Source organism: Curcuma longa, chromosome 11 (genome assembly GCF_044706935.1).
Source record: "Curcuma longa cultivar G26 ecotype Majalengka, Jawa Barat chromosome 11, ITB_CL_G26_1.1, whole genome shotgun sequence".
NCBI lineage: Eukaryota > Viridiplantae > Streptophyta > Magnoliopsida > Zingiberales > Zingiberaceae > Curcuma > Curcuma longa.
The window spans coordinates 10,022,626-10,046,249 of NC_133871.1; the positions used below are offsets into that span (position 1 = coordinate 10,022,626).

The 23,624-nt window shown below is 38.9% G+C and overlaps 4 protein-coding genes across 6 annotated transcripts; 2 read left to right on the plus strand and 2 right to left on the minus strand.

Moving 5' to 3' along the window:
* Positions 1-3,334: 3,334 nt before the first annotated feature.
* On the plus strand, positions 3,335-6,660 carry LOC141842137 (SNF1-related protein kinase regulatory subunit beta-2-like). Of its 3 annotated transcripts, none has more exons than XM_074730355.1 (5): positions 3,344-3,419; positions 3,550-3,899; positions 4,955-5,127; positions 5,220-5,382; positions 6,182-6,660. In XM_074730355.1, exons 2-5 carry the CDS (start codon positions 3,759-3,761, stop codon positions 6,503-6,505), a joined length of 801 nt encoding a protein of 266 aa, XP_074586456.1. In that variant the 5' UTR covers positions 3,344-3,419; positions 3,550-3,758; the 3' UTR covers positions 6,506-6,660. The 3 variants fall into 3 exon arrangements, with proteins under 3 accessions (XP_074586453.1, XP_074586456.1, XP_074586454.1); XM_074730353.1 differs by having other exon boundaries at positions 3,353-3,419; positions 3,523-3,899; XM_074730352.1 differs by having other exon boundaries at positions 3,335-3,899.
* Positions 6,661-9,197: 2,537 nt separating this feature from the next.
* On the minus strand, positions 9,198-11,322 carry LOC141841142 (uncharacterized). Its single transcript, XM_074729266.1, has 3 exons — positions 10,987-11,322; positions 10,682-10,903; positions 9,198-9,528 (listed from the first exon to the last, which is right to left on the minus strand). Exons 1-3 carry the CDS (start codon positions 11,236-11,238, stop codon positions 9,442-9,444), a joined length of 561 nt encoding a protein of 186 aa, XP_074585367.1. The 5' UTR covers positions 11,239-11,322; the 3' UTR covers positions 9,198-9,441.
* Positions 11,323-11,917: 595 nt separating this feature from the next.
* Positions 11,918-17,293, minus strand: LOC141841141 (ATP-dependent Clp protease proteolytic subunit 6, chloroplastic). Its single transcript, XM_074729265.1, has 9 exons — positions 17,085-17,293; positions 16,951-16,988; positions 16,032-16,098; positions 14,642-14,846; positions 14,413-14,478; positions 12,601-12,741; positions 12,455-12,508; positions 12,300-12,392; positions 11,918-12,221 (listed from the first exon to the last, which is right to left on the minus strand). The coding sequence occupies exons 1-9, from the start codon at positions 17,162-17,164 to the stop codon at positions 12,174-12,176; spliced, it is 792 nt and encodes a 263-aa protein (XP_074585366.1). The 5' UTR covers positions 17,165-17,293; the 3' UTR covers positions 11,918-12,173.
* A 1,020-nt stretch (positions 17,294-18,313) lies between these two features.
* Positions 18,314-22,137, plus strand: LOC141842086 (acidic leucine-rich nuclear phosphoprotein 32-related protein-like). The gene is made up of 2 exons (XM_074730301.1): positions 18,314-19,940; positions 21,562-22,137. Exons 1-2 carry the CDS (start codon positions 18,750-18,752, stop codon positions 21,823-21,825), a joined length of 1,455 nt encoding a protein of 484 aa, XP_074586402.1. The 5' UTR covers positions 18,314-18,749; the 3' UTR covers positions 21,826-22,137.
* The last annotated feature ends 1,487 nt before the right edge of the window (positions 22,138-23,624 follow it).

Consider the following 23,624-nt stretch of genomic DNA (forward strand, 5'->3'; position numbering starts at 1 on the left):
TAGGAGATATTTTTCAGGTTAATGGTATGGCTTTCTGAGCTAGGTTGATCTACACCAAAGTGCCATAGCAACTGAAACGCTGATGATCTTCATACATGAATTTTTTCCATGACGGTACACATCTAAACACTGCACACGGCTTAGTTGGGGCGATTGTTTGAGTTGATCATTATTCAATTATCAGGCCCTCTTAACGGCGTCCAAGCTCAGCTGATGAGCGTATGCGATCACCACTTTCGCCCATTTCCTGATCTCATTTTTGAGCGCATCGGCGTCGACGTCCTCGAGGCCGGCGGCGATGACAGGCTCAAGACGGGAGAAGCATTGGCTGGACCCTGTTGCATCCTTGATCATTGACAGCTGGACCTCCGACACCACTGTGGACTGATCTGTGTCAACCGGCATGCTTACAAGTAATTAGGAACTATGTTTGTTCTTCAACTGTTTTATTTATAGAGCAAATGTGTTGAATGACTTAGTGCTTTAAACAAAACAAAATTCTCCAGAGTCGTTGTTCTCCGCACGTATTGATTAGGAGGTGCTTGTAAGAACGTTGAGACTTGGATTCCAAGCAGCACTTTGTGATTTGTTTTTTTTCCCCTTCCTTTTCGTTTTTTCGAGAAAAAAAAAGAGAGATAGAAAACTTGAAAGCAATTGTTTTCTAGAAATGATAAAGATTTTTAAATTGAGAATTTAGTTGTTTCACAGAAAATATTCTATCAAAATATATTTATTCTTATCTCAAATTATCTGAAAAATATTGACTGGAAAGCGAACTGGAGAAATAGTAACTAACTGGTGACTGCTGTGGCGGGTGCGATTGCTGAAATTAATGGGTTAACGGGTCACTAATGTACAATTAAGGTTTTTAATATTTTAAATTGTCAGTATTTACGAATTTGTAATGATCAGTGTTTATATAATATTTTAACTCCATTGAATTAATATTTTTAATAAATAAATATATTATTATCTGGACTACATTACTTGTAAAACTACAAATCTACTGTCAAAATTAACCGTGATTGAATTAATCACGGTAATTAGATATATTACATTATACACAATAGCGTAACGTAACATAATGAAAAAGATAGCGGCAATCTTTGAAATTTAGCGCCATGGGCATTATATTTGAATTAATCTGTTAAAAAAAAATACGGAACAATTGGCGATGCAAACGTACTATTTAAGGACCTCAAATGCACGAATGCGGTTCTGCAAATGCACGAATGCCGTTCTGTTCTATTCCAATATCACATCCATCGGCCGTCATGGCGACGAGATTGAGGAAAGGTAGCAGAGTGGAGGTGAAGTTACAAGACGCCGACGACGACTGTCGGATGCCGCCATATTCATGGCGCCCCGGTGATCTGCTCTCCTTCAATTCCTGGCAGTTCATTGTTCGCTTGGATGACCTCCAGGTACCGGTGCAGTGCGTGTCCAGGGACTGCATCCGCCCGCTTCCTCCTCCTTTCGTCGGCCGCTTCCGTTGGAAAGTCGGCAACGTGGTCGAGGTGTTCGAGGACTACGCGTGGTGGCCGGCGATAGTCGTCGGCGTGGATGCTCGTCGTCGGATTTTCAATGTTTGCCCATGGAACTCGGGGAGGGAGATTCAAGTTAGCTCGTTCAAGCTCCGGCAGAGGAAGCAATGGATTCACAAACAGTGGTCGCTCGTCGATGAGTTTGAGGTACGTACGCATGCTTTTTTTTTAATATATAAATCATGAGATCCATCGATCGATCAATGAATTGAGTTACTGATATTCATAATCTTTTTTGATGCAGAAGTATGAATATCGATCGGAGGCGGAGGAAGAGTTTCTTGTCAGTGGCGGCGACAGAGCTCCGCCATGCGCGACGACGATAGAGAGTTCTGCAACGTGGCCGGCAGGAAGAGGAGGAGTCCGGCCGAAGGAGAGGAGGAGGACCTCCGCCAGCGCCAGAGCCGATGCCGAATCAATTTTCCGGCTCCTGCTCTGTCTTCTTCGACGTCTTCTGTCGATAGTTCTCCCAATTAGTTGAGATTACACAACTGCGCTCTGTTTGGCGGCTTCATCCTCCTGTTTGCATGCACATTTTTATTTTATTACTTATTATTATTATTAAATTTCGGTTTTTGACTTTTTGTAATGGAAATTGTGGATCAGGTTTTGCAATGGAAATTATTAATTAGTTTTTTTTTACTTTTGTCAGTTAACTTTATTGTATTATTATTATTTAAACTGTTAAAATTTAGATGCAAATCAAAGAAATAATTTTGGAACGGCGCTTTGTAATTTGTAAAGAAAATTGAATAAATTTGCAATAGCCTATCTATCTTTTCGGCCCAATAGTCCATAAGAATATCCGGCTCACAAAACTTCCCTTAGACGTCCAACGGAGTCATCCAGTTGAATTTCACTACTGATTTCTCATCTTCTTGCAAAAATAAAAAAATAAAAAAATTGAAATCCATCACCCAATGGTTTCACATGATCGATTTCATGATCATCTGAAGAAGTAAAAGAAACTATAATTCACCATGATAGAGGAAATCCAGAAACTATAATTCACCATGATAGAGGATATTATCTCGATTTTCACCGAGATTCACTATTGATTTCTCATGATCTTTTGGTCGGTAGTTCAGAATAATCTTATTTTTCTGTTATTTTCATTATTTTAATTTTTTCCACGTTCTTCCTATTACTTGCATGCAGATTATGATGATTTTTTTATTTTCAGTTTTTTAACAGAAATTATTAATCATGTTTGGGCATTAATTCATGCAATTCTAGTATTATTTTTATTTGTTATTCTTATATAAAATGACATTTTTCTCTAAAAATAAAATTTTTAATATCAAACTTATTAAATTTAAATAAGGTGAGCTCAATCCTCAATGGCATCTAAATAAATAGATATATATTTTTGACCTGACTTAATTCCATTATCTTGTTGTTTAAAAAAAATTAATAATAAAATAAATAATTGTGTAGGACGGGCCCACCAGCAACTTCAGATTGGGCCATGCGAGTGGGGTCAACGTCGCACTAATGGTTGGTCTGTCACGGCCCATCTCATCGCCCTCCTGCACACGTCAACTTCAGCATCACGTCAGCAGTCGCTGTGCCGGGCCCGCGCAATGGACACGCGTCGAACGACCACGCGCCTTGCAAATCCAACGCCACGACGCGTGCGACAACTTCTTTTGGTAATTAATTGCAGGTTTTTTGTTGGCTTGTATGGTTTAATTGCTTTTTTCAACGTTTCACAAGATAGGGAATCTCCAAGCTCATTGGAGGAGACATGGGAATGAAAGTTGCATTAATCGTGGAAATGACGGATTCGATTCCGACGGCGCTCGGTGGGCGATCAAAATGGTGGCTTGCGGTGGGCGGCATCGCCTCTCCTTTCTCCGTCCCGAGAGACGGGAGGTATTCCACTTTCCCCCCTTTTTTTGTCCATATTCCCAGTCCTTTTCGCTCTGGCACTCTTTCTCTGGGAGGATTTGGGCGTTTGCGTTTTGCTTTTTGGCAGATGCTTCTTTTTTGTTGATTTCCGCAGCGAGTTCAGCTTTAGAGCTCAGAAATTTGAGATGGGAGAGCTCAGCTGTGCTATGCGATGAGCCTGTGTGGGTTTCGTTCTATGAAGAGGTGAAGTATTCGGTGCCGATGTTGAGGTTGATCGAAGGAGGTGGTGTTTGGGGCTCGAAGCCCTAATTTTTTTTCCATCCAAATATTGAAGCGTCTGGCATCGTGCTTTTGATACTTGAAATGGGGAATGCAAGTAGCGTCAGAGAAAGTGGAGATGGCGGAAGCTCACGCTCCCGAGCAGGGTCAGACGATCTGATGGGGCAGAGCCCACCGCAAAGCCCTAAAAGTGCATCGCTGTCGCCTCTCCTGTTCTCTCCCCAGGTTCTCTTTCTTCTACCTCCCTGGCTCCCTCTCCTCCTCTCTGTCGTTGATTTGTTCGTTTGCATCTTTTGAAACTACGAAATTATCCGTATATTATGGATTCTTGTTTACACTCTAGGTTTCACTTTATCTGTTGATGCCGTGAGTATTCGTAGTAGCTCATAATGAAGCTTCTAAGCTTTGATTCCATTTTTGGGGTTTAGATATGAACTAGCATTGGAGCTTTTGGCTATAACCAATTTCTCGTGTTCTGTGCTTGGTTTGTTCCTTGAGCAAACTGCAATTTTTTTTTTACTTATTTCGGATTTATTATACTCATATAAGTGAATTTGCACGAAGAAAAAAAAAATTGCAGTTTGCTCAAGTACGGATTCATCAAACTATTACGCTAATGTGCTAATGTTAGGTTGTTTCCAGAAAAGAATACTTACATCTCCATGAACACTTGGGTGTAGTGTTAAATATGCAAGAGTAGGTTGGATAGGAACTAGGTTGAATTTTTTATACTCATATAAGTGAGGCATGGGTTATAATTGGTGATTTTGAGAGTTTTTCTCACATTTGTTGCTCCCTTGCTCTACCAGGACGCTTAATCATGTAATGTCCCTTGTTATGCAACTTTTTCTTCGCTCAGATTTATATTCACTTCTTAGTGAGGCATGGAAGTTCATAATGCTGTAGTTATGCTTTGATAAACTTGGAAGGTTTAAGTTGTGCCAGTTTGCTCCAAATAGAGACCTTTGAAGATTACCCTTATGAAATGAACCGTGAAAAGTTACTCCAAAAATTTTCCTTATGAGATTTCTAGGGACCCAGTCATAATATATGCATTCTCAATGGTTTGTCAAGCTTACTCTAAAGTTCGTCCAAGAAGTGACTTCTTTAGGACCCCCCATATGTTCACATTATTTTTGGTACAAAAATCATGCATTGAGTTTGACTTTTAAATAATTTATAGGATTCTGATGCATGAAACTTGGAACTTACTGTTGGATTAAGTTTATTTACATAAAAGTCATGCTGGATTTGACGATCGTGGATACCTTTTTATTCAGATCCCAGTAACTCCGCTGCAAAGACAAGAGGAGACGCAAAGTAATCAAGGGATGCCAAATTGTACAATGTATGATGATGTCCTTGATGAACAGGGGATTCCAACGATGATCAACTGGAACCATGGAGGCAAGGAAGTTTTTGTGGAAGGATCGTGGGATAATTGGAAGACAAAGTACCGTGAACAATATATTTTAAACAAAGAAAGTACCTTCTCTTATGTCATATAATAGTTTGAACTAGATGAGAAATTTTTTTCTATTTCAGGAAACCATTGCAAATGTCTGGCAAGGATTTTACAGTCATGATGGTTCTTCCTTCAGGCTTCTACCAGTACAGATTCATTGTTGATGGAGAATGGAAGTATGCACCTGATTTGCCATGGATGAATGACTATATGGGGAATGTCCATAACATTTTGGACTTGAAGGTAGCTTTCTCGTCTTTTTAGTTAATCTTTTAAGACAATGTCTGAATTTAGAAACCCTGGAAAATTCTTTTCTGGTACTTTAAATTGGTAAAGTGATATCTTGTTTTAAGAGGCACAAGTTTCTTTTAATTATATTTTCAAAACTAACCTTAGAGTCCACTACAAACTGTCTCATGTTTGATTATGATGGATTTGTGAGATTTCCTTATCTTAGAATGGCATTAATTCTAGTCATTATGATGGATATGTCCCTGGCAGGTTTCCAGTCTTACAGTTAGGTAAAATAGAACTTGTGATCCTTATAAATTATCATGTTGAGAATAGATCTTGGTGAATTAAGTTGTGCCATAAACTTTGATACAAATTCCATGGAGGAAATCTGTATAGACATTGCCTTCTTTACCATTGGATGATGTTGTTGCAAATCTACCACCCGAGTACCAACTCGGCTATGCCTGTGGGGGCACCATTGGATGATGTTGATTCCATGATATATGGTTCAAAGAGACATAGCTTATGAATTTAGTATTGCCTTACATGAAAATTCTGAAAATCGTAGTATATGATGGGGAAAAAAAACTACAGGTCACCGAAGAACATAATACTACAATACGACCCGATTTCACCCGAAAAATGACTAAGAGAAACAAAATGTGAAAGTAACACAATTTGATTTGTTTACCAAGTTAAATTAATTTAACGACGTTTTCAGTACAGAATGTTTTATAAGGGTTAATTAATCTTAGATCCTGCCTTATCTAGTATAATCTTAATTGATAACATCTCTTTTCGGCTGCAGCCATTTGTTCCAGAGAACTTAGGAGGCGTTGCCGGCCTTGAAACACCTCAATCACCAGATTCAAGCTACAACAACCAGCCCCTTGTTTCGGAGGACTTCAGCAAAGAGCCTCCACTTCTGCCTCCACAGCTCCAAGGCACTCTTTTCGACGCATCGGCCTCCATGGATTGTCCTTCCTCCCCTGCAAGGCTTCCTCATGTGGTGCTAAACCATCTCTACATCCAAAAGAGCAGTAGTGGTCAGCCTGTGGTGGCACTAGCCAAAACTCATAGGTTTCTCTCCAAGTATGTTACCGTGACACTCTACAAGTCCTTAGCAAGGTGAGGAAAAGAAAGGTTGGTCTGCTTCAGTAATCCCTGTGATCGATATATACTGAATAATTTTCTTGCTTGATTTTGGTGTGAAAAGCCTTGAGCTCTTCGTAGTTTTGTATTTTTGGCAACATGACATTACAGTTTAGCTATGACAGATTGAACACACTTTTACTGCAGATAAATCATTGGAATTTCTTTGCCCGAGACACCATGTGCTTGACCGATTCAACCTCCATGGCCTCAGTATTCAAAACGCTTGCCAAACCCAGATCATTAATCGCCATTGACTTGGAATAGTCCATTGACTTGGTTAGTGAAGACTCGCTCGTTGACTTGGAGTCGTCTTCACACCGTGTCTGTGAAAGCAACTTCTCAGCAACATCACAAGATGATGAATTGACTCATTACAGCTAGCCTTCACATAAATAAATCCTATAAAGTGAGAACCCAAGTCACAATTCTTCTCTACGCTCACCTCATTCTTGTTGCCATGAGCGGCAGAAACTTCATTCAATCCCTCTTCCTCCTCCTTTCGATCCTTCTCCTTTTCATTTCCTCCTACATTTACCTCCGTTCCATTGACAGGAAGATCGTCTTTTTCTTCTGCAACATGATCCTTTTCGTTGTCATAAAACAGAGCATCGTGGAAGACGAGGAGCCAACGAAGATTGGTGAAGCTTTTGATCGTGAAAATGAGAAGAAGAGTACTCATGTGGCTGTTTCTGTTGAGCTAGTTGAAGTGGAAAATGAAGAGGAAGGAAAGATGAGAGTGGAGAGTGATGAGAAGGAGCCAAGCAACCTAGGTGCAGCTTTTGATCGTGGGAATGAGAAGAAGAGCCATGTGGTTGTTTCTGTCATGTTAGTGGAAGTGGAAAATGAAGACGAGGAAGGAAAGATGAGAGTGGAGATTGATGAGAAGGAGAGGGAAGCGAAGGATGAGGAGAGAGATGAGTTACAGGAGAAGATTGAGGCATTTATAGAGAAAATGAAGAGGCAAAGGAGAATGGAGGATCTTCAGTTACTGACCGTGTGACGGCAGATGACGAAAACCTGAAGAATAAAATTATTTTTGTCTTTAAAATATGTAAATTAAAACCTCTGGTGGATTCTAGAAAGGGAGTAGAAGTTTATCGATAGATATGTGTCTGTCTGTTTTTTTTTTTTTTTTTTTTTGAGAGAGAGAGAGAGAGAGAGAGAGAGAGAGAGAGTATAATCGTCAAAATTCTCTTCAAGTTCGAAAAATTTTGTATTTTATTCCCTTTCTTAGTAACACTTGTGGCAAAAAGTGATAAGATTTTATTCGTTGAAGAATTATTTCTTCTAAAATTTGACTTCTTTTATATAATCTATATAAATTCAACTATGTCTAAGCCATCCTTAGGAACACTGATACTAGATATTGTACCACCCAAAAATTATATATAGTAGATCTATGGTCCGATCTTACTCCACGTTGATGAACCTTACTCCACCTTGACGAGAATTGATGAAAATTTCATGTACCGAATTGCTCTTTATAATTTTAATTCTTAAAGGGATTAATTGATTATATTTTTGTATATATATATATATATATATATATATATATATATATATATATATATAAAAAAATGAGTAAGTTTATATTATTTTAATGGATTGTTTGATGATTTCATACCTGTGAGAGATATTTTAAAGAAGAAAACAAGCAGATGAACCTTCTGAGGGTTTTGAAATACTTCCTATATATTTCGAATCCTCGGGAAAGCAGAGTTTTCGAACCCTGGCAGAAGTGGGAAGGACCGTGTCGCTATCGAAATTACTGAAGAGCCAATAGAACATTTAGATCCCTATTTCAATGAATCATATGCACACTGCAAATTACATTCAATGTGTGTCCTGACTGAAGGAAGTGCTGGTAGACTACTGTAATTAGCCTCGCTACAGCAGCTCTAACATATGGATGTAGATGCCATGTTCTTTTCCTAGTTCTTATTTAAAACTCACCAAAATATATATATTTTTGTGTGTAGATGTTATATTCATGTCATGCATTTTCTTCTTTCAAGTGGTCGTTACGTTTGGTCTGGGATCCATGTCCTCTAGTGGAATATGAGATGGACATCTCATTCCTAGCTGTCATCTGCTAAAATTTGACCACTGAGCCTCCACGACAGCAACTGCCCAAAGGCTACCGATCCACCTCATCCAACCTTGCCCTCTAACCCTCGACCCCACCTACTTCAATTCCTGCCACCACCCGAACAATTGAAACTCAATTACCCTGCAGGCTGCAGGTGGGGGCGGAACAGTCCCTGTGATTATGATTGTTATGATAATTATGATTCTTATAACTATAAACCAAATGGTTTGAGTTAATTCCCCATTTGATGTGTAATAGGACCAATTGGGAGTTTTCCAGATTCAGTTTCTATAAATATGGTCTTTTTTCTAACTGACAAAAGAAATTCAGATTGATGATGTTAGTCCTAGGTAAAATACCATGACACAGCACTGATGGATTGTTTACATGGATGGATGAATGAAGGAGGAGAATAAGCAAGAGAATGGAGCAAAGAACAGCACGTGAAAAAGAAAAAGAAAAATGAAAAAATAGTCATTCATGTCCGGACCAAAAAAATGTCCTTTTGCCATTTTCTTCCCCTCCCTCTTGTCTCGGATTCATCCAGACAAGTAACCAAATCATGAATGGAGCATCGAGAAGATGAAAGTAACAACTAATTATCTACAAACACAGACAGTTGCGATCGACAGGCTAAGAAATGCAATTACAAGTTCAGCTAAAGCACAGTTTGTATTGCCTAAAGCACATAATCTGCAAAATGTAGGATTTAGAGAAAGAAGAAGGTAATCAGGAACAACTTTTCAAAGGTAGCTTACATCAGTGGTTGTCGAAGAAGCAGTAATTTGACATTGGTACGTTGTCAGAAGCCAAATACACAACTGCTATCGAGCATCAGAAGACGAGGACCCTGACACCAACGAAGAAATGCCATCTCGAAGTCTTTGGTTCCTCTTTTTTATTTCAGCAGCCTGCAAGACAAGCAAATTTTGCTATAAAGTATTCAACTGCAAAAATTCATAACACTTGTGAGAAGTAATTATTTTGCAATCAACAAATGGAGGGGGAAAAATTAGCAAAAAATAGTGTTAATCTACTGCTTGGGAAATAAAGGGAACCTAATAATCACAATTATGCATTCAAATGCATTTTCTAGAATGTTGGATCTCACTTGAGTCACCCCATCTATTCTCTTGAGGAGAAGTTTGGCTTTTGAGTCCAAAACTTAGGTTAGGTGCTGATGAGCGCACATTGAACTATTGCAGTGACTGAGAGCCATCACAGCTCAAGCATAGATCTGATTGGGCATACTCTGCCACTGAGCTAATAATCCATCACGTGATCCCCCCCAATGCGAGGCCGATGCCAAATGCGAGAAACAACAAACCTTCTCTTCTTTTTTACGTCCCCATGTCGCTCTCTTCACTAATACAAAATTCTTTTGGCATTTCTAACAATATCAAGTATCTCCTATCTTGACCTTAGTAATTTTCAAAGTTTTAACCCCAGTTAAAGGATGAGGGAAGAAACTATTTAGTTATGATTTCGATCCTAAACTCAAGTAATTAATTGGGTATACAATGCAGGGGGATGTTTCGTTGCAATCTGAATCTGCTATTATATGTTTGCTCTACCTTTGCTACTTTTAACGTGGAAGTGGTAGGTTTTTTTCGTGGGCAATGACACTAAGTTTCAATGTACTGGGTGTGTCCACATATAGTAAACAATGAGTCTTTGTTTGTATCTTAATGTTCACAAGTCACAGGAGACAAAAATGAATAGCTGTTTTCCATATGACTATGATAACTCCAAGAATGAAGATTAACAGAACTGGATGCCCCAAATTTACTAGCACCAGGTAAACCATCTTGAACAAATTTCATCTCTCTAATCACATTAGAACAATGAGTTCTAGACACATCGTGATGAGTTGATGAAGCTTTTGATGATATTTTCATAAGAAATTTGATTTGTTCATAGAAGATAAAGTCCTTAAGTTACATAAATTCCAGGAAGATGTAAACAAGTAGCGTAAGGAAGTTGCAAGTATAGGAAGATGAAAGCTCATTGATTGCCCAAATCTAACAAATATCCCGAAATCGAAAACCTAGGCAGCGAATCTACCTTGGGATTTCGCGGGGGAGCCTCTGGATCGAGCATCCGAACCGACATTCGAGCGATCTCGGCGACGGCAGCGTCCCTGGCGTCGGGGTCGTCGCCGGAAAGGTCCTGGTACGCCGCCTCGAACGCTTCCTGCCAGAACTTCGGCAACCGGATCCGGCGAGTTTGGGCGTGGGCGTACACGTCCCACATGTGCCTCACTGCCTTCTCCCGCTCTTCCATCTCCTACTAAGCCACCGAAAGGAGCGTCAACGGTGCAAACAGAGATAGCATTTGAGAAACGAAGGAGGGATTGAATAATCACGGACCAGAACGTCGAGATCCGGGTTAACCGTGACGGGGACGTCAAAGTCGTGGGCGAGGCGGTTGAGGTCGCCGGCGGACCATCGAAGGGTGACAGTGCCGGTGAGCATGGACCAGAACGCAAGGAGCAGGATGGCCGCAAGTGCCCAGAACCTGTATCGGCCCTTGCCGAAGACGCCGGCGTCGGCTGCGGAAGAAGGGGCCTTGGGATCCGACGAAGGAAGGAGATCCGCGCCGCCTTCCTTAACCATCATCATAGGATGGATGCAAACCCCAATGAGCAATTCGATTCGGCAGAAGACGCCTCTCCCCCTTCAATCCACCGACAGAGAGGAGAAGGAGGTACCGATCGCAGTGGAGTGTGGAGAGAATGCGGTAGAATTCGCGGCCTTCCGCTCATATATTTGCGGGTGTTCGGGGAGATGCGGTGAATCAGTGAGTGAACAGACCTAACTAATTCAACCCGTTAAAAGACCGACCAGATCCGAAAACGATAATTTTATTGTTATTTTTATGATAATATTTCTTTGTCGGTAAATAAATCAGAAAATAAATACTTTATCAAACAAACAAGTTAATTAGAAAGCATTTGTAGTCTACTTGAAAATTTTTAGTATTAGCTGAATGCTGAGCTTGGGATGTACTCGAGCTCGTTGAATCCTCAGTAGTTTGACTTGTGACCCGCCGACGGAGCACGGGGCAGCTACCAACCAATCAAGAAGCGGACTGAAAGGCAGAGACGCAGCCTTCCACCATAAGAGCAGCAGAGAAGAAAAATGAGAGAGAGAGAGAGAGAGAGCGCTTTATTCTGCATTTGTTGTTGATAGCACCTCTACAGGAAGCATCTGTACCAGCCCGTGAAACTCACAATCTCTCACCAATGACATGAGGAAATGTAATAAATTTGTAAAACTAACTTGCAATGATCAATCAAAATGACCAAAGAACATCCTCCAAACTCCGAAGTATTGTCTTAGTCAGTGAATGATAATTTACAAATTAAAAAGTATCTATGGGAACAAAATCATTGAAATTGAAAAACTAAAACATAAGCAATCTTTGTAGTGTTATTTCATTGCAAGGCTTTCATCTCCAACTTTTCCTGGTAGCATGATCTATTCGAGTCTGTAAATGATACCAGCGTCCGTGATTTGGGCATCAGCAATATTGATTTCTTACTGCTTGTTTGCAACTAATACAGCGTCTCCAATACTCCATCGATGAGACCAAAATCCATAGCCTAGAAAGGTTGAAAGGAAGTGTTACATCAGTCTGTTTTAACTTGTTTTGCAAATCATCAAAAATACAACAGAATTACCTCGGCGGCAGAGAAATAGCGATCCCGTTCGATGTACTTTTGAATTACCTCCAGAGGTTGGCCGGTAAATGCAGCAAACATTTTATCGATTTTCTGCAAGTAGAAAGTATGTTAGAACCTCTAGACAAAGAAGTCACGTTCAAGAAGACACTCACATGACGGTTCTGAACAGCTTCATCAACTTGACGCCGAACATCCTCCACATGGCCCTGCACAGGAATTTATAGGAATTACTAGAGATGTTTTTTTTTTTCAAAGCTTCAAGATGATGAATGTGATAAGCCATGACTTCTAACTATACCCCGCATCCACTTTGGAGTTGATGTATCATTATCCGAGCATTAGGCATAGCATAACGCATGCCCTTCTCTCCGCCAGCAAGAAGAAGCGAAGCCTGGCTAGCTGATATTCCAAAGCATACTGTTCCCACCTTCGGTTTGATCTGGTTATGCATTTAGACGGAACAGACAAAAAAATTTTATAATTAATATGCTTGGCATATCACAAGATTCATTTACTGTACTTTCAAGGTAAACAGAAAATAACTAGAAGAAAATTTTACTCTTAAGAATAAGCGTGGCTAAAAATATGAGTGCGGTTTTCAGTGCATTAAGAAATGAACTGATGCAATTTTGCAACTGCCAAGCAGACTTGAAATATATATATTTTTTACAAACTTAAGAAAATTCTTGAATATGAACCAGATTTAAACTTCCTGACATTGGTTTTGGTTGAGTGAAAAATAACAAACAAGAATACAACTTAAATGCAAAAGTGAACAACATAAATACTAGAATTTTGTTTCTGTATGGTCTAGTAAGACTGGTTATTTATCAGAGCAATTGGGAACCAGAGAATATGGAATCAATTGGAACTGAGTAATTCTTTAATGGCTCCAAAGTGATTGTTGTAGGCATTTGAACATTCGGGAAAATTGTCATGAGATTAAGTGTATAAATGCTGGGGATTTTCATTAGGTTACACAAAAAGCAAATTTAAAAATGAAGCAAAGCACACACGCAGACACACACACATATATAAAATAAAGGAAAGCCAATGGAGCAAGTTGTTACATGCCTACCTGCCATAGCGGTGGGATCGCCACATAATAAATTAATTATGTTTTGGAATCTATAAAGTTGTAAATCCATCATGGACCAAAGAATAGCACATCTTGTCAAACTAAAGAATAGCAGTATATAATTGATTTTGTGAGTAACAATTAGAAGAGGCATAGTCAAGAAAAAGTTCTTAATAATAATATTGTAATCGCACATCAAAGTTCCCATAGAAAAAAGCCCTTTCAGTTATAGCATGCAGGAACCTCTATTGCTTCAGGATTAGTGTTCGCCAGATATTAAATCATTTCTAAAACCATCTGAATCTTTTTTTTTTGCATTATCCTAAGTTATCATAGTGATCATATATTAATTGAATTGAAAATTATTCGCCAATGCAAAGTCTACCCAACTTTACATGTTCAGCTATAAAAATGCATGAAGGAATGCTTTTAAAAAAAAAGAATATTCCAAAATAATGCTGGCTGTCTTTTTTGCTCATACCTAAGGACTGTAAGAAATTAAAATTAGTATAGCGATATGTGGAGAGAAGAAACAACAAAAGCAAAGTTGTAATTGTTGGGAGGGGGGGGGGGGGGGGGGGGGGGGGGGGGGGGGGGGGGGGGGGGGGGGGGTGGAATACTCGTAGCTAACTAAAGGGCATTTTTTGAAACACACGAACTAAAAACTTGAAAAAAAGATTACTAAAGACATCAGATTACCAAAACCTACTGTAAAGAGCTAAACAAACACTTGTCACATTGCTTTGAATTTCTAGTTTTGGTCAAGCAAACAACATGAAACTATATGAAAAAATGCATGGGTGTGAAATACCCCAAAACCAAAAGAATCTACCAAAGAAAAAGAAACTTCAGAACAAGCAGGAAAATGCAATAAATCCCGTTCTGGTATATCTTTGACTCAGTGCATAGATATACACTAAAAATGAAGTGCAAAACAAACTTAAACCAATTAAATAATAAATTTGCTTACTCAGAAATAAATGGGTTTAATGATAGTTTTTCATAGAAAGCTTAACAGTTGAATCCACTTACCCAGGACATACAATCGTAAATTGCAAGGACAGAATACACACTCCCACCAGGGCAGTTTAGGTAGATCTGGCAAAAAAATTGGTGCAACTGAGTCATTGGGAATGAAAAGAAAAACAGAAACAGGAAAAAATGCAAAAAAAAACAAAAAATCATCACAGATAAAACTGATAGAAGTTCTGAAACTTCTGATTGTTAGAAATATATCAACTGATTTTAGATTAGCAAATACCAGGATGTCAGCATCCTCATCAACAGTAGCAAGTGTCACAAGTTGTGATATAACACGTTGGGCCACTTGTGAGTTAATCGGTTGCCCAATGAAGATTATGCGATTGCGAAATAATACAGAAGAAAGATCCAAAGGTCCAGCTGGTGTCTTGATGGCAGGCATTATAGGAGGGTTTTCACCTTTTGCCCTTATGACTGTATCATATCTACAAGAAAAAGTTTACAACAAACCAAAATATGACAATATAAAAAGAACAGTACATCAAGACTAGCCTTAAGAAAGTGGGCATTATCCAGGATGTTTGCTTCTCTGAACAAATAAGTGATGGTAATAAGTTGCCAATAATTCTTTTCACAGATGCCAAGTGTAGAACTTGGTAATTATGGTATAGCACCAAGAATGCTGATGCTAACCAGTCTAAGCAATTATTGAATCAGACATCACACCGTAACTATCATCCCTGCATTATTTCTTGTTAATGAAAAATAGGAAAGAGGAGTATTGGACAGTAATAGTTACTGACAAAGCCCCAATATATTATTAAAAAGGATAAATGCAAGCCACCGCTCAAGACAAATTGCAGTCTAGATTTCCCTTTATTCAGCTTCTTAATAGGAAATTTTCAATGATCTGTATTTACCAAATATCAACAGACTGGGAGAGCCTTTTCAAAATGAAAATAATATTATGAAATGTTCACTACACAGTAACAGCATACTCGAAGATAAACATCCCATAGTTACTCTAAGAAGCATATATAGGAGGTTGAAGTTTTCTCAAATCCATAAAAGCTAATCATGCTATCATTGATCTAGTACAAAATATTTCATTTTTAGTGGGAGGTCACAGACACACAAATAACTTATAAGCAAATCTAAGATGACAATGGTGACAATATAACTAGCAAACAAATACAGTCCGCAGTTTCAGTTGCCCAATCAATGAGCTCAGACCGAGTTATTGATTTTGTACTTGATCTGTGGCCAAGATATGACAAAAATCAATACTTCCATTCTTATTCAGTCCCAGTCCTTGCCTACATTTTTGTCACAGGGGATCCTGAGTAGCAGAAGAAATCAATGTACCAATTGAGCACTCTTTTGCTAATACTTGAATATTTAGAATGACACAGACAATATCAGCAGTAAATTGATTTAAGATAGCGTGTCAAATTCATTAGAATTCAGTAGCTTAGAAAACTTATTTAGCTGCTGTAATCATACAAAGTCAATGCCATTGTTCAACTTTTGGCACATATATTTAGCGTCACTCTCATTTACCACCAAAGCGCCAAACTCTAAATTTATATGGGATTGTTTAGCTGTGAATAACCATAGTCAAGTGACTTGTGCAGAAAATTGACAATAAATGAAGCTACAAAAGCGCATACCTAAGAGAACCATTTTGCTGTTCATTATTGAGCTTCAAAGACAAACTATTAGCCCTATTCTTCTTGCCTGCATATGGGTTTCAAGCAATAAATAAAAATCCAGGTCTATCAAGGCATCCAAATAAGTTCATAAGGTTTTTTTTCTGTAATAAAACAAGTACTAATTCCTTAAAAGGGATGGGAATTTTACATTAATTTTAGCTTAAGGGATTTTTATCCCAACAAAAGGATCTGGTTCCATGGAGAGGGGTTCAAATATGACAGTAGGGTTAATAATTTCAATCCGAATACAATCTGTGGTTCCAATTTATCATATGAGAAAAATCTCCACCCCCTTTGACTCATTCAACCCATAAAGTGGCAAACATTTGAAACTTTTCCTAATGGATTCCTTCATCTTAGTTCTTGAATTTTATTCGGTCATACCAACAACAACACTGCTTGTCTCCAAATCAGAACCACCAAGCTCACAACCTTGATACTGCAGCTCCTAGATTACTATACTAAAAAGATTTTCAGAATTTCTTTTTATTACACCAAATCCAAAAACACTCAAAAGGAAATTACAACAGAAATGACAAATGAATAATTGCATATTTAGTTGTGCACTTGCCTATGAAATCAGCAAGGCCATGAGCTTCTTATTCAAACTTATAATTAACTATTCAAAAGCATACTATACTTGCATAGAGTTCGGTGGAAGGATAAGATTCGTGTAGCAGATCCTAGATAAATGGGACTAAGCTTGACCACAAAATGTTTACAGTGAATATATTATCAAGAGGATGCATGAACTCCAACTCTATCCTATAGGAGAAACAATTACATTAAATTCACAAAAACATATCGACAATTTTTAACAAGATCACAGCGTGAATAGCCACTCGACTCGTGATTAGCTACAATTAAAGACGCTTACCCGTGAGATGAAGCGAGGCGTGTGGCTTGCCCATGTTTCTGCGAGTAATAGGCGATTAAGTACATCAACCGTCCATAAAGGAAGGATCGGAAATAGAGAAAGAGAGCGACAGGTCACGGGATCAGGAAGTAAACCTCGAAATATATGGTTTCACGGCGTTGGAGAGGGAGGCGGTGGAGGCTCCGAGCGACACGGACACAGCCAAGGAAGCCATTGGAGCTGCCTCGCTGCTTTCTGCCTGCGGAAGAAGGATTGGGAACAGATCGGCGAATTCGCCGACGGAAGGGAGGACGACGAGAACTAAATCGGGTTGGATTCGATGAAGCTTGACCCAAATGCGATTCTGGACCGAACCGGACAACCGGACCGAAGTGATGGTTTAATGGGCCGAACTTTCAGAAGGAACGAATTATATTTGTGATTTTTTACCGGACCATAGTATTTTAAATTCTATAGATGATAATGTTAGACGCGATCTAATATTATCAACTCAATTTAAAACATGATTAATATAATTAATAGATAAATATATAACATAAGTTAATTTATTAAATGAAATAGTTTTTAATTGTGTTATAGTACTTAAGTTTAAATAATTTTGCTTTTCATAAAATTATTCATTTAAACGTATCATTAATTTCTTTTGTTGATTATTTATATTTTATCTTATCATCTCATAAGACACATAATCGTAATTATTGAATTGAGAAATACAATATTCTTCAAAGAGCTATTTTTGTATAAACACAAGAAAAAAAAAGTAAATTCTAATAAAAGAACCGACAAGTTTTCAAATGGTTATTATACTGATAAAAAAAAATTAGACGTAGCAAAAAGAACAAAGTGACTAAAACTTTTAAATTTTATTTTCTAACCTATATGGTAAAAAAAATAGCAATTTAAGTATTGCCAAATCCAAAAGCTTTATCACGGAAAAAAGCTATAAATTACAAAACAAAAAAAATCCATAATGCACAATTATATGATATAGAAAAAATTATCAAAATTTTAAAAAAAATATAAATCGATTGATGAATCTAAAGAAATTAGTTTATGTCATCTTTGTTCTTATTTAAGTTATTAATTAGAAAATGAATTTTTCCGACAAAAATTTATAATTTGTGAAGAACTTTAAAAAATTAGAGGAACAAGCCAATACTAGCACCCTTTGAAAACTAAATCAATAATAAGAGCTAAATTTCAGAGCATTATTGAAAACTTGGAAAATCTTGAGGGAGCAAAATGGAAATTTCTGCTTGTTGAATAAAAAAAATCGCAATATGAAAATTTGGAAAAATATATTAAAATTATAAATAAAAAAGCAGGAGGGGAGAAGAGAGCAATCGCATCTCCTCTTCTTTGGTGGATGTCCCTCGGAACGATTGCTTTTCTGGTCACATTCAACGAGGAGTGAGAATTTGGGGACGGGAAATTTCTTCTTAGGTTTAGGGTTCTCTCACCCTTTTCCACTCCATGGTGTCAGCGAAAGTTTCGTGATCTCTGTTACCTTCTTCCTGTCGCTCCTGATCCTTGTGTGGATCCGATGCAGATCCAGCTATCCTGAGAAATCGATGTATTATGGTTGTCGATAAGTGTTTATTTTGGATTTACTTGGGTAGTTGTTTTGATTTATCATCGTTGGTCGGGAGTTGTTGTGTTGTTTGCTTCTCGATCCATCTGTGGGATCAGTTTGGTTCTGTCAATCATTAGGGCTTTTACTTGGTTGATTCGCTGGTGGCTTTTTTGGATTCGTGGATTGGTGCTGGTGCCCAGGGTTTCCTGTTTAATTGATTTGATAGATGGACGAGGCCTGGGAGAGAGCCGTGGAGGCGGCGATAGGAGCTCAGGCGGAATCTTCCTCTTCGGCTTCGCCGCCACGGAGCCTCACGCTTGACGGTTCGGTGAAGTGCCTTCATGGTCGGCTTCCTCCTCCGGAGATCCTGGAGAGGTATCAATCGCTGGAGCTTCTGTCGATTGCAAACATCGGAGCGTCGTCGCTGGAGAAGTTTCCGCGTCTCCGGAACCTGCAGCGGCTGATTCTCTCTGACAATCGCATTGGTGGAGGACTTGAGTTCCTGGTGGAGGCTGGGCTTGATTCCCTCCGGGATCTCGATCTCTCCAACAACCGGATCCAGTTCCTTGAGGATTTGTCTCCTTTGGCTCAACTCCGGCTCGTATCTTTGGATCTCTATGAGTGTCCTGTGACGAAGATCAACGATTATCGATCAAGGGTATTCGGAATGATCAGGACTCTGAAATATCTAGATAAGTTGGACGCTGATGAAAATGAACGTCCAGAGTCTGATGAGGAAGATGAGGAAGAGGAAGAAGATGAGGAGGATGAGGAAGAGGATCCTGGGAGCGGGGAGGTTGACGGAGAAGAACGTGCTGAGAGGTTGATAAATGGTGTTGGTAGCAGTACAGCGCATACAATAGTTGATGTCGATGAAGAAGAGGAGAGTGATGCTGAGGAGGACACTGAGACTGGTATTGGGGCAGATGCTAATGGTTTGGAGAGGGGATATGATCCATCCAATGCATTTCGGGTGGCCCCTATCAGAGCAACTTCAGTTGAGAGAGAAGAGGACCAAGATGAAGAGGATGATGATATTGATGAGTATGACGAGGAGGAGGATTTGGGAGAGGAGATTGATGTAGAGGAGGAGGAGGATGAAGAAGATGATGATGTCGTTGAGGTTCATGATATTGGAGACAGTGAAGAGGATGATGATGGGGTTGATGAAGGGGAAGAAGAGTTAGATGAAGAGGATGAGGATGGGGATATAGAAGAAGATCAGGATGTTCCAGATGATGAGGATGATGGCTTACCTGGAAGCTCAGGGAGATTCATCAATGTAGAAGGGGAGATTGATGGCCATGAGCAAGGTGAAGGCGATGAGGATGAGAATGGAGAGATTGGGCAGGAAGATGTGCAGGAAGTGGATGATGATAGATTTTCTGAAGAAGGTGATGGCGAGGATGAATTTGAGGTATACTTGGTTACTGGAACTTATTATATGGTCTATTTTCCATGCAACAATATATCATTCACTTTTATAAATTATTCTGATTTGTTAGTATTACTGTATAGGTTTTTGATCTGCTGTGCGCCTGCATGCGTGACTGAAGGGGTGCACCCACGTGGCAGCATTGACTGTTGACTGCCACATGGGCGTGCCCCCTCAGTCGCGCACCCATGGGCATGCAACAGATCAGCGCCCTTACTATATATGTCCATATGTTGCAACAGGATAATTAATTTAATCAGTACATCAATTTAATTGGTGCTAATGTCAATAGGAAAATTTGTATGAGTTTTTTTTAATTATTCTAGTGATTCTTTATTATACAACTTTTTTCATGATGCTTTGATCAACACTTGTAATTGCTGACTAGATAGTTAACTGGTGGGCTTGAGCCTGTTCAAAATTTTAATGTTGAACCTGCCTAAAATCTGATTCAGCCTACCTAATAGCATGTTAAACACTGGCTATTGTGCATAGAAATCTTTGTATGTTTGTGAATTATTGTAGCGGCACTACGTAGAATGATCATATGAAATGCATTAGTGAGTAGGTCTTATGTCGTAACATATAATACACCAACTACATAATGGATGAAAATTCAAAGTAGGGTAAATAGATGTTTTTTGTAATATCACTTTGTTCTTAATATGTGATAATATGCTTACTACGCATATTTATTTTTGTTTAGATTATGCATCTGTTTATCCTGTATGCATATCAAGGTATTTATGTGAATTGAAGTAGTAAAACATATCTCGGCAATTGCATGCTTTGTACACTGAGTTGATATCTTTTTCCATGTTAATTCTTACGACCATGGAGTGTCATGCATCTGTTCAACTTTAGTTTTATTTCCTTTTGTTGAAATTGAGATTACACGAGTTTCAATGATGTCTTTTGTTCCCAATTCATTATTGAAAACTTCATCTGTTTTATCTATGGAATAATTTCTAGTGCATCCTTAGCATGTTTGTTTAATATTATTAATCCTCAAAATTTTGTTAGAATATTTGTTGGTCTTTGTAAGCTCACGAGTTAGTTCTTTCTTTCCTTTTTTTGTTAAAAAAAATCTGATCAACAAACATTTGTTTCACATTTAATGTTTTTTTTACTTTTATTGTAAATGCATGTAGTTAATCGAACCATATTTTGCATTACCATAATTAGATTCTTTTAACTAGTTTGAAATGGTATACTTTTCTGAATATCTTCACATTTTATCAGTAAAAAAGGATTTTAATTTGCTTATGTTAATTATGTAGTCAGTTTGAAAATGTTCTTCTTCTCGTTGCAGAAAAAATGACTGATATATTCTTTTTTATCCCTCTATTTCTTAGTGGTATTTGTTTTTTCATTCTAAAGTTTTTGTTTTATTTGGAAATTTGCTGCATCTCTTTATTCCATGTGATTGTGATTACTCAGCTGGAAGTGGATTATGCTGATTTCTCGTATTTCTTCTTGGCCATCATTCCTTTCACTTGTTTTCATTATAATTCACATATCTTTCAGATTTTGTTTGTGTTTCCTTTTTGTCTGATCTTGTTTTTTTTTTATTCCTCGTTTTTCTATAACATCATATTTTCAGGATGATGACAATGGCGGGGAGTATCTAGTGCAACAGATTGCTCAACCTCCATTTGAGGAGGCAGCAGGGAGTGATGCTTTGGAGGAAGACGAAGATGATGAAGTCGATAACAATGACGACGGCATAGAGCACCTCCACAGAAATGGCAGAGCATCTCCTCCCCATGCTTCCTGTTCTCGGTCCAATAAGAGGAAGCGAAACAACAATGACAGTGATGAGGAATCCGAGGAGGAACAGCTACATAAGTTCAAGCATCATCCTTGACGGTCTCTGGAACTCCAAAGTGGTTCATGGTTACTAGTGGTGGGTTCTTCCGGTCCTATGTCGTGTATTCTGAACTTACCTACTTAGAAAGACTAGCAAATGCAAGAAAGACTTGTTCAGTTGGGTTTCCTGTTGTTCCCTCCTCCATTTCAAGTCTGCTTTCGAATGGCAGCCATATACATCTCTCAACCTCCTTCCCTCCAAACCACCACCAGGAAGTTCAAATACTAGTAGCCGTTGTGTGTTTTATGGTCCTTCCTAGTTCATGTGTTCCTGCGGCTTAGAAATAGTGATTATCTTTTTCCTTCACAATGAGTTTTAGTTTATGCTGGGAAGAAGTTCCAGGTACTAGTAGCCGTTACTCTTCCCCCTTTTATTCGTGTAGGTTTATGCTTTTAGGTCCTTGCTACTTCATGTGCGCCTGCTGCTGCCTACTCTAGAGAGGGAAATATCGTGTTCCTTCACAGTTTGAGTTTGAGTGGGTAAGTTCAAATGCTACTAGCCGTTGCCCCTTCCTTGTAATTAATTTTACACATGATATTTATAGCCTTCCCATGTTCATGTGTTCCTGCGGCTAGGAAGGAGAGGTATCATGTTCCTCTGGCAGATTGCGTTCGGTGGTCTACTGTGTTAATTAATTGCCATGAATCCATGATTTATGCTCCCCGTGCATCTTAACTAATCGATTGAACTGGTGTTGGGCTCGGGCAGGGCCCAATGCGGTTCGTTAGGCTTAAAAGGATATGTAACATGACTCGTCCCAAAAAACTATATGTAAATCGATTGATTGACTAACTCTAAATTTTGTTCGTCGTGTAGGTTTTTACTCAACCGCAAGTTGGTGCGACCGAACCAGACCGGCTTCTGCACCCTCCATGATACGATGAACGGTCTGCTTGGTTCGACCGAACCGAGGAGGGACATTAGTATACGAACCCACTCAAGCGTGACCTGCTCGCCCATTACCGAACCCAACCACTTCTGTATTCCCCCTGCCTGATATAATCTGCTCCGTCGTTTGCGTCCCTGGAGACGCTGGGGCTGGTGGCAGGTAGCGGTGTGGGGTGGCAGCCCGGGTCCGGTGGTTGAGCGGTTGTGTTTTCTCGCCGTGGTAGCAGTGGCTATCAGCTTCCTCTCGGACCTCTAGCCGGAAAATTCTACTAGTTTGGCTCGACTGAACGTCTGAACCGGAGAAGATCATCAGGGCTCGACCAAGCCATTCCCACGCGTAGTTGAAGACGATCGTAAGCAGTTCCAGCAGCGGCGGCAGCAAACGGAGGACTTCATGGTGGAGGAGCGCTCTACTACCTCGCCATCGTCGATTCCTCATGGCTTGTCAGCTTCGTCTCGGAGCTCTTGACGGATAATTCCAGCGGTGAGACCCTACCTACCTTTTTCTTGCATTGGTTTTTTTTTTTTCTTCTGCCAATGCATCAATTGGTTGGTTTGTTTTCTTTTCTTTTTTGTTGGTTATTTTGTAAAGGATTATTTCCATGGAAAATATCATTTCCGAGTTTATCTTCTTCTTTAAAAGTTTTCTAGAGTTTTAACAAAAATATGTTTAAACTCTTGTGTTATCCATCACTCTTATCTCGTAACATTATAATTTTATTTAATAAGAAAATGACATGATACAAAATATAATATATTTGTTATTGTATTCGGAAAAATTAATAATGTTAATGAAGATGAAGATTTTATTTTATTTTTATAAAATAAAACTACTAAAGACTAAAATATGGAAGGCCGCCCTTTTTCTGAGGCACACGAGCCTAAATCTGAGAGAGCCAGCCTAAATC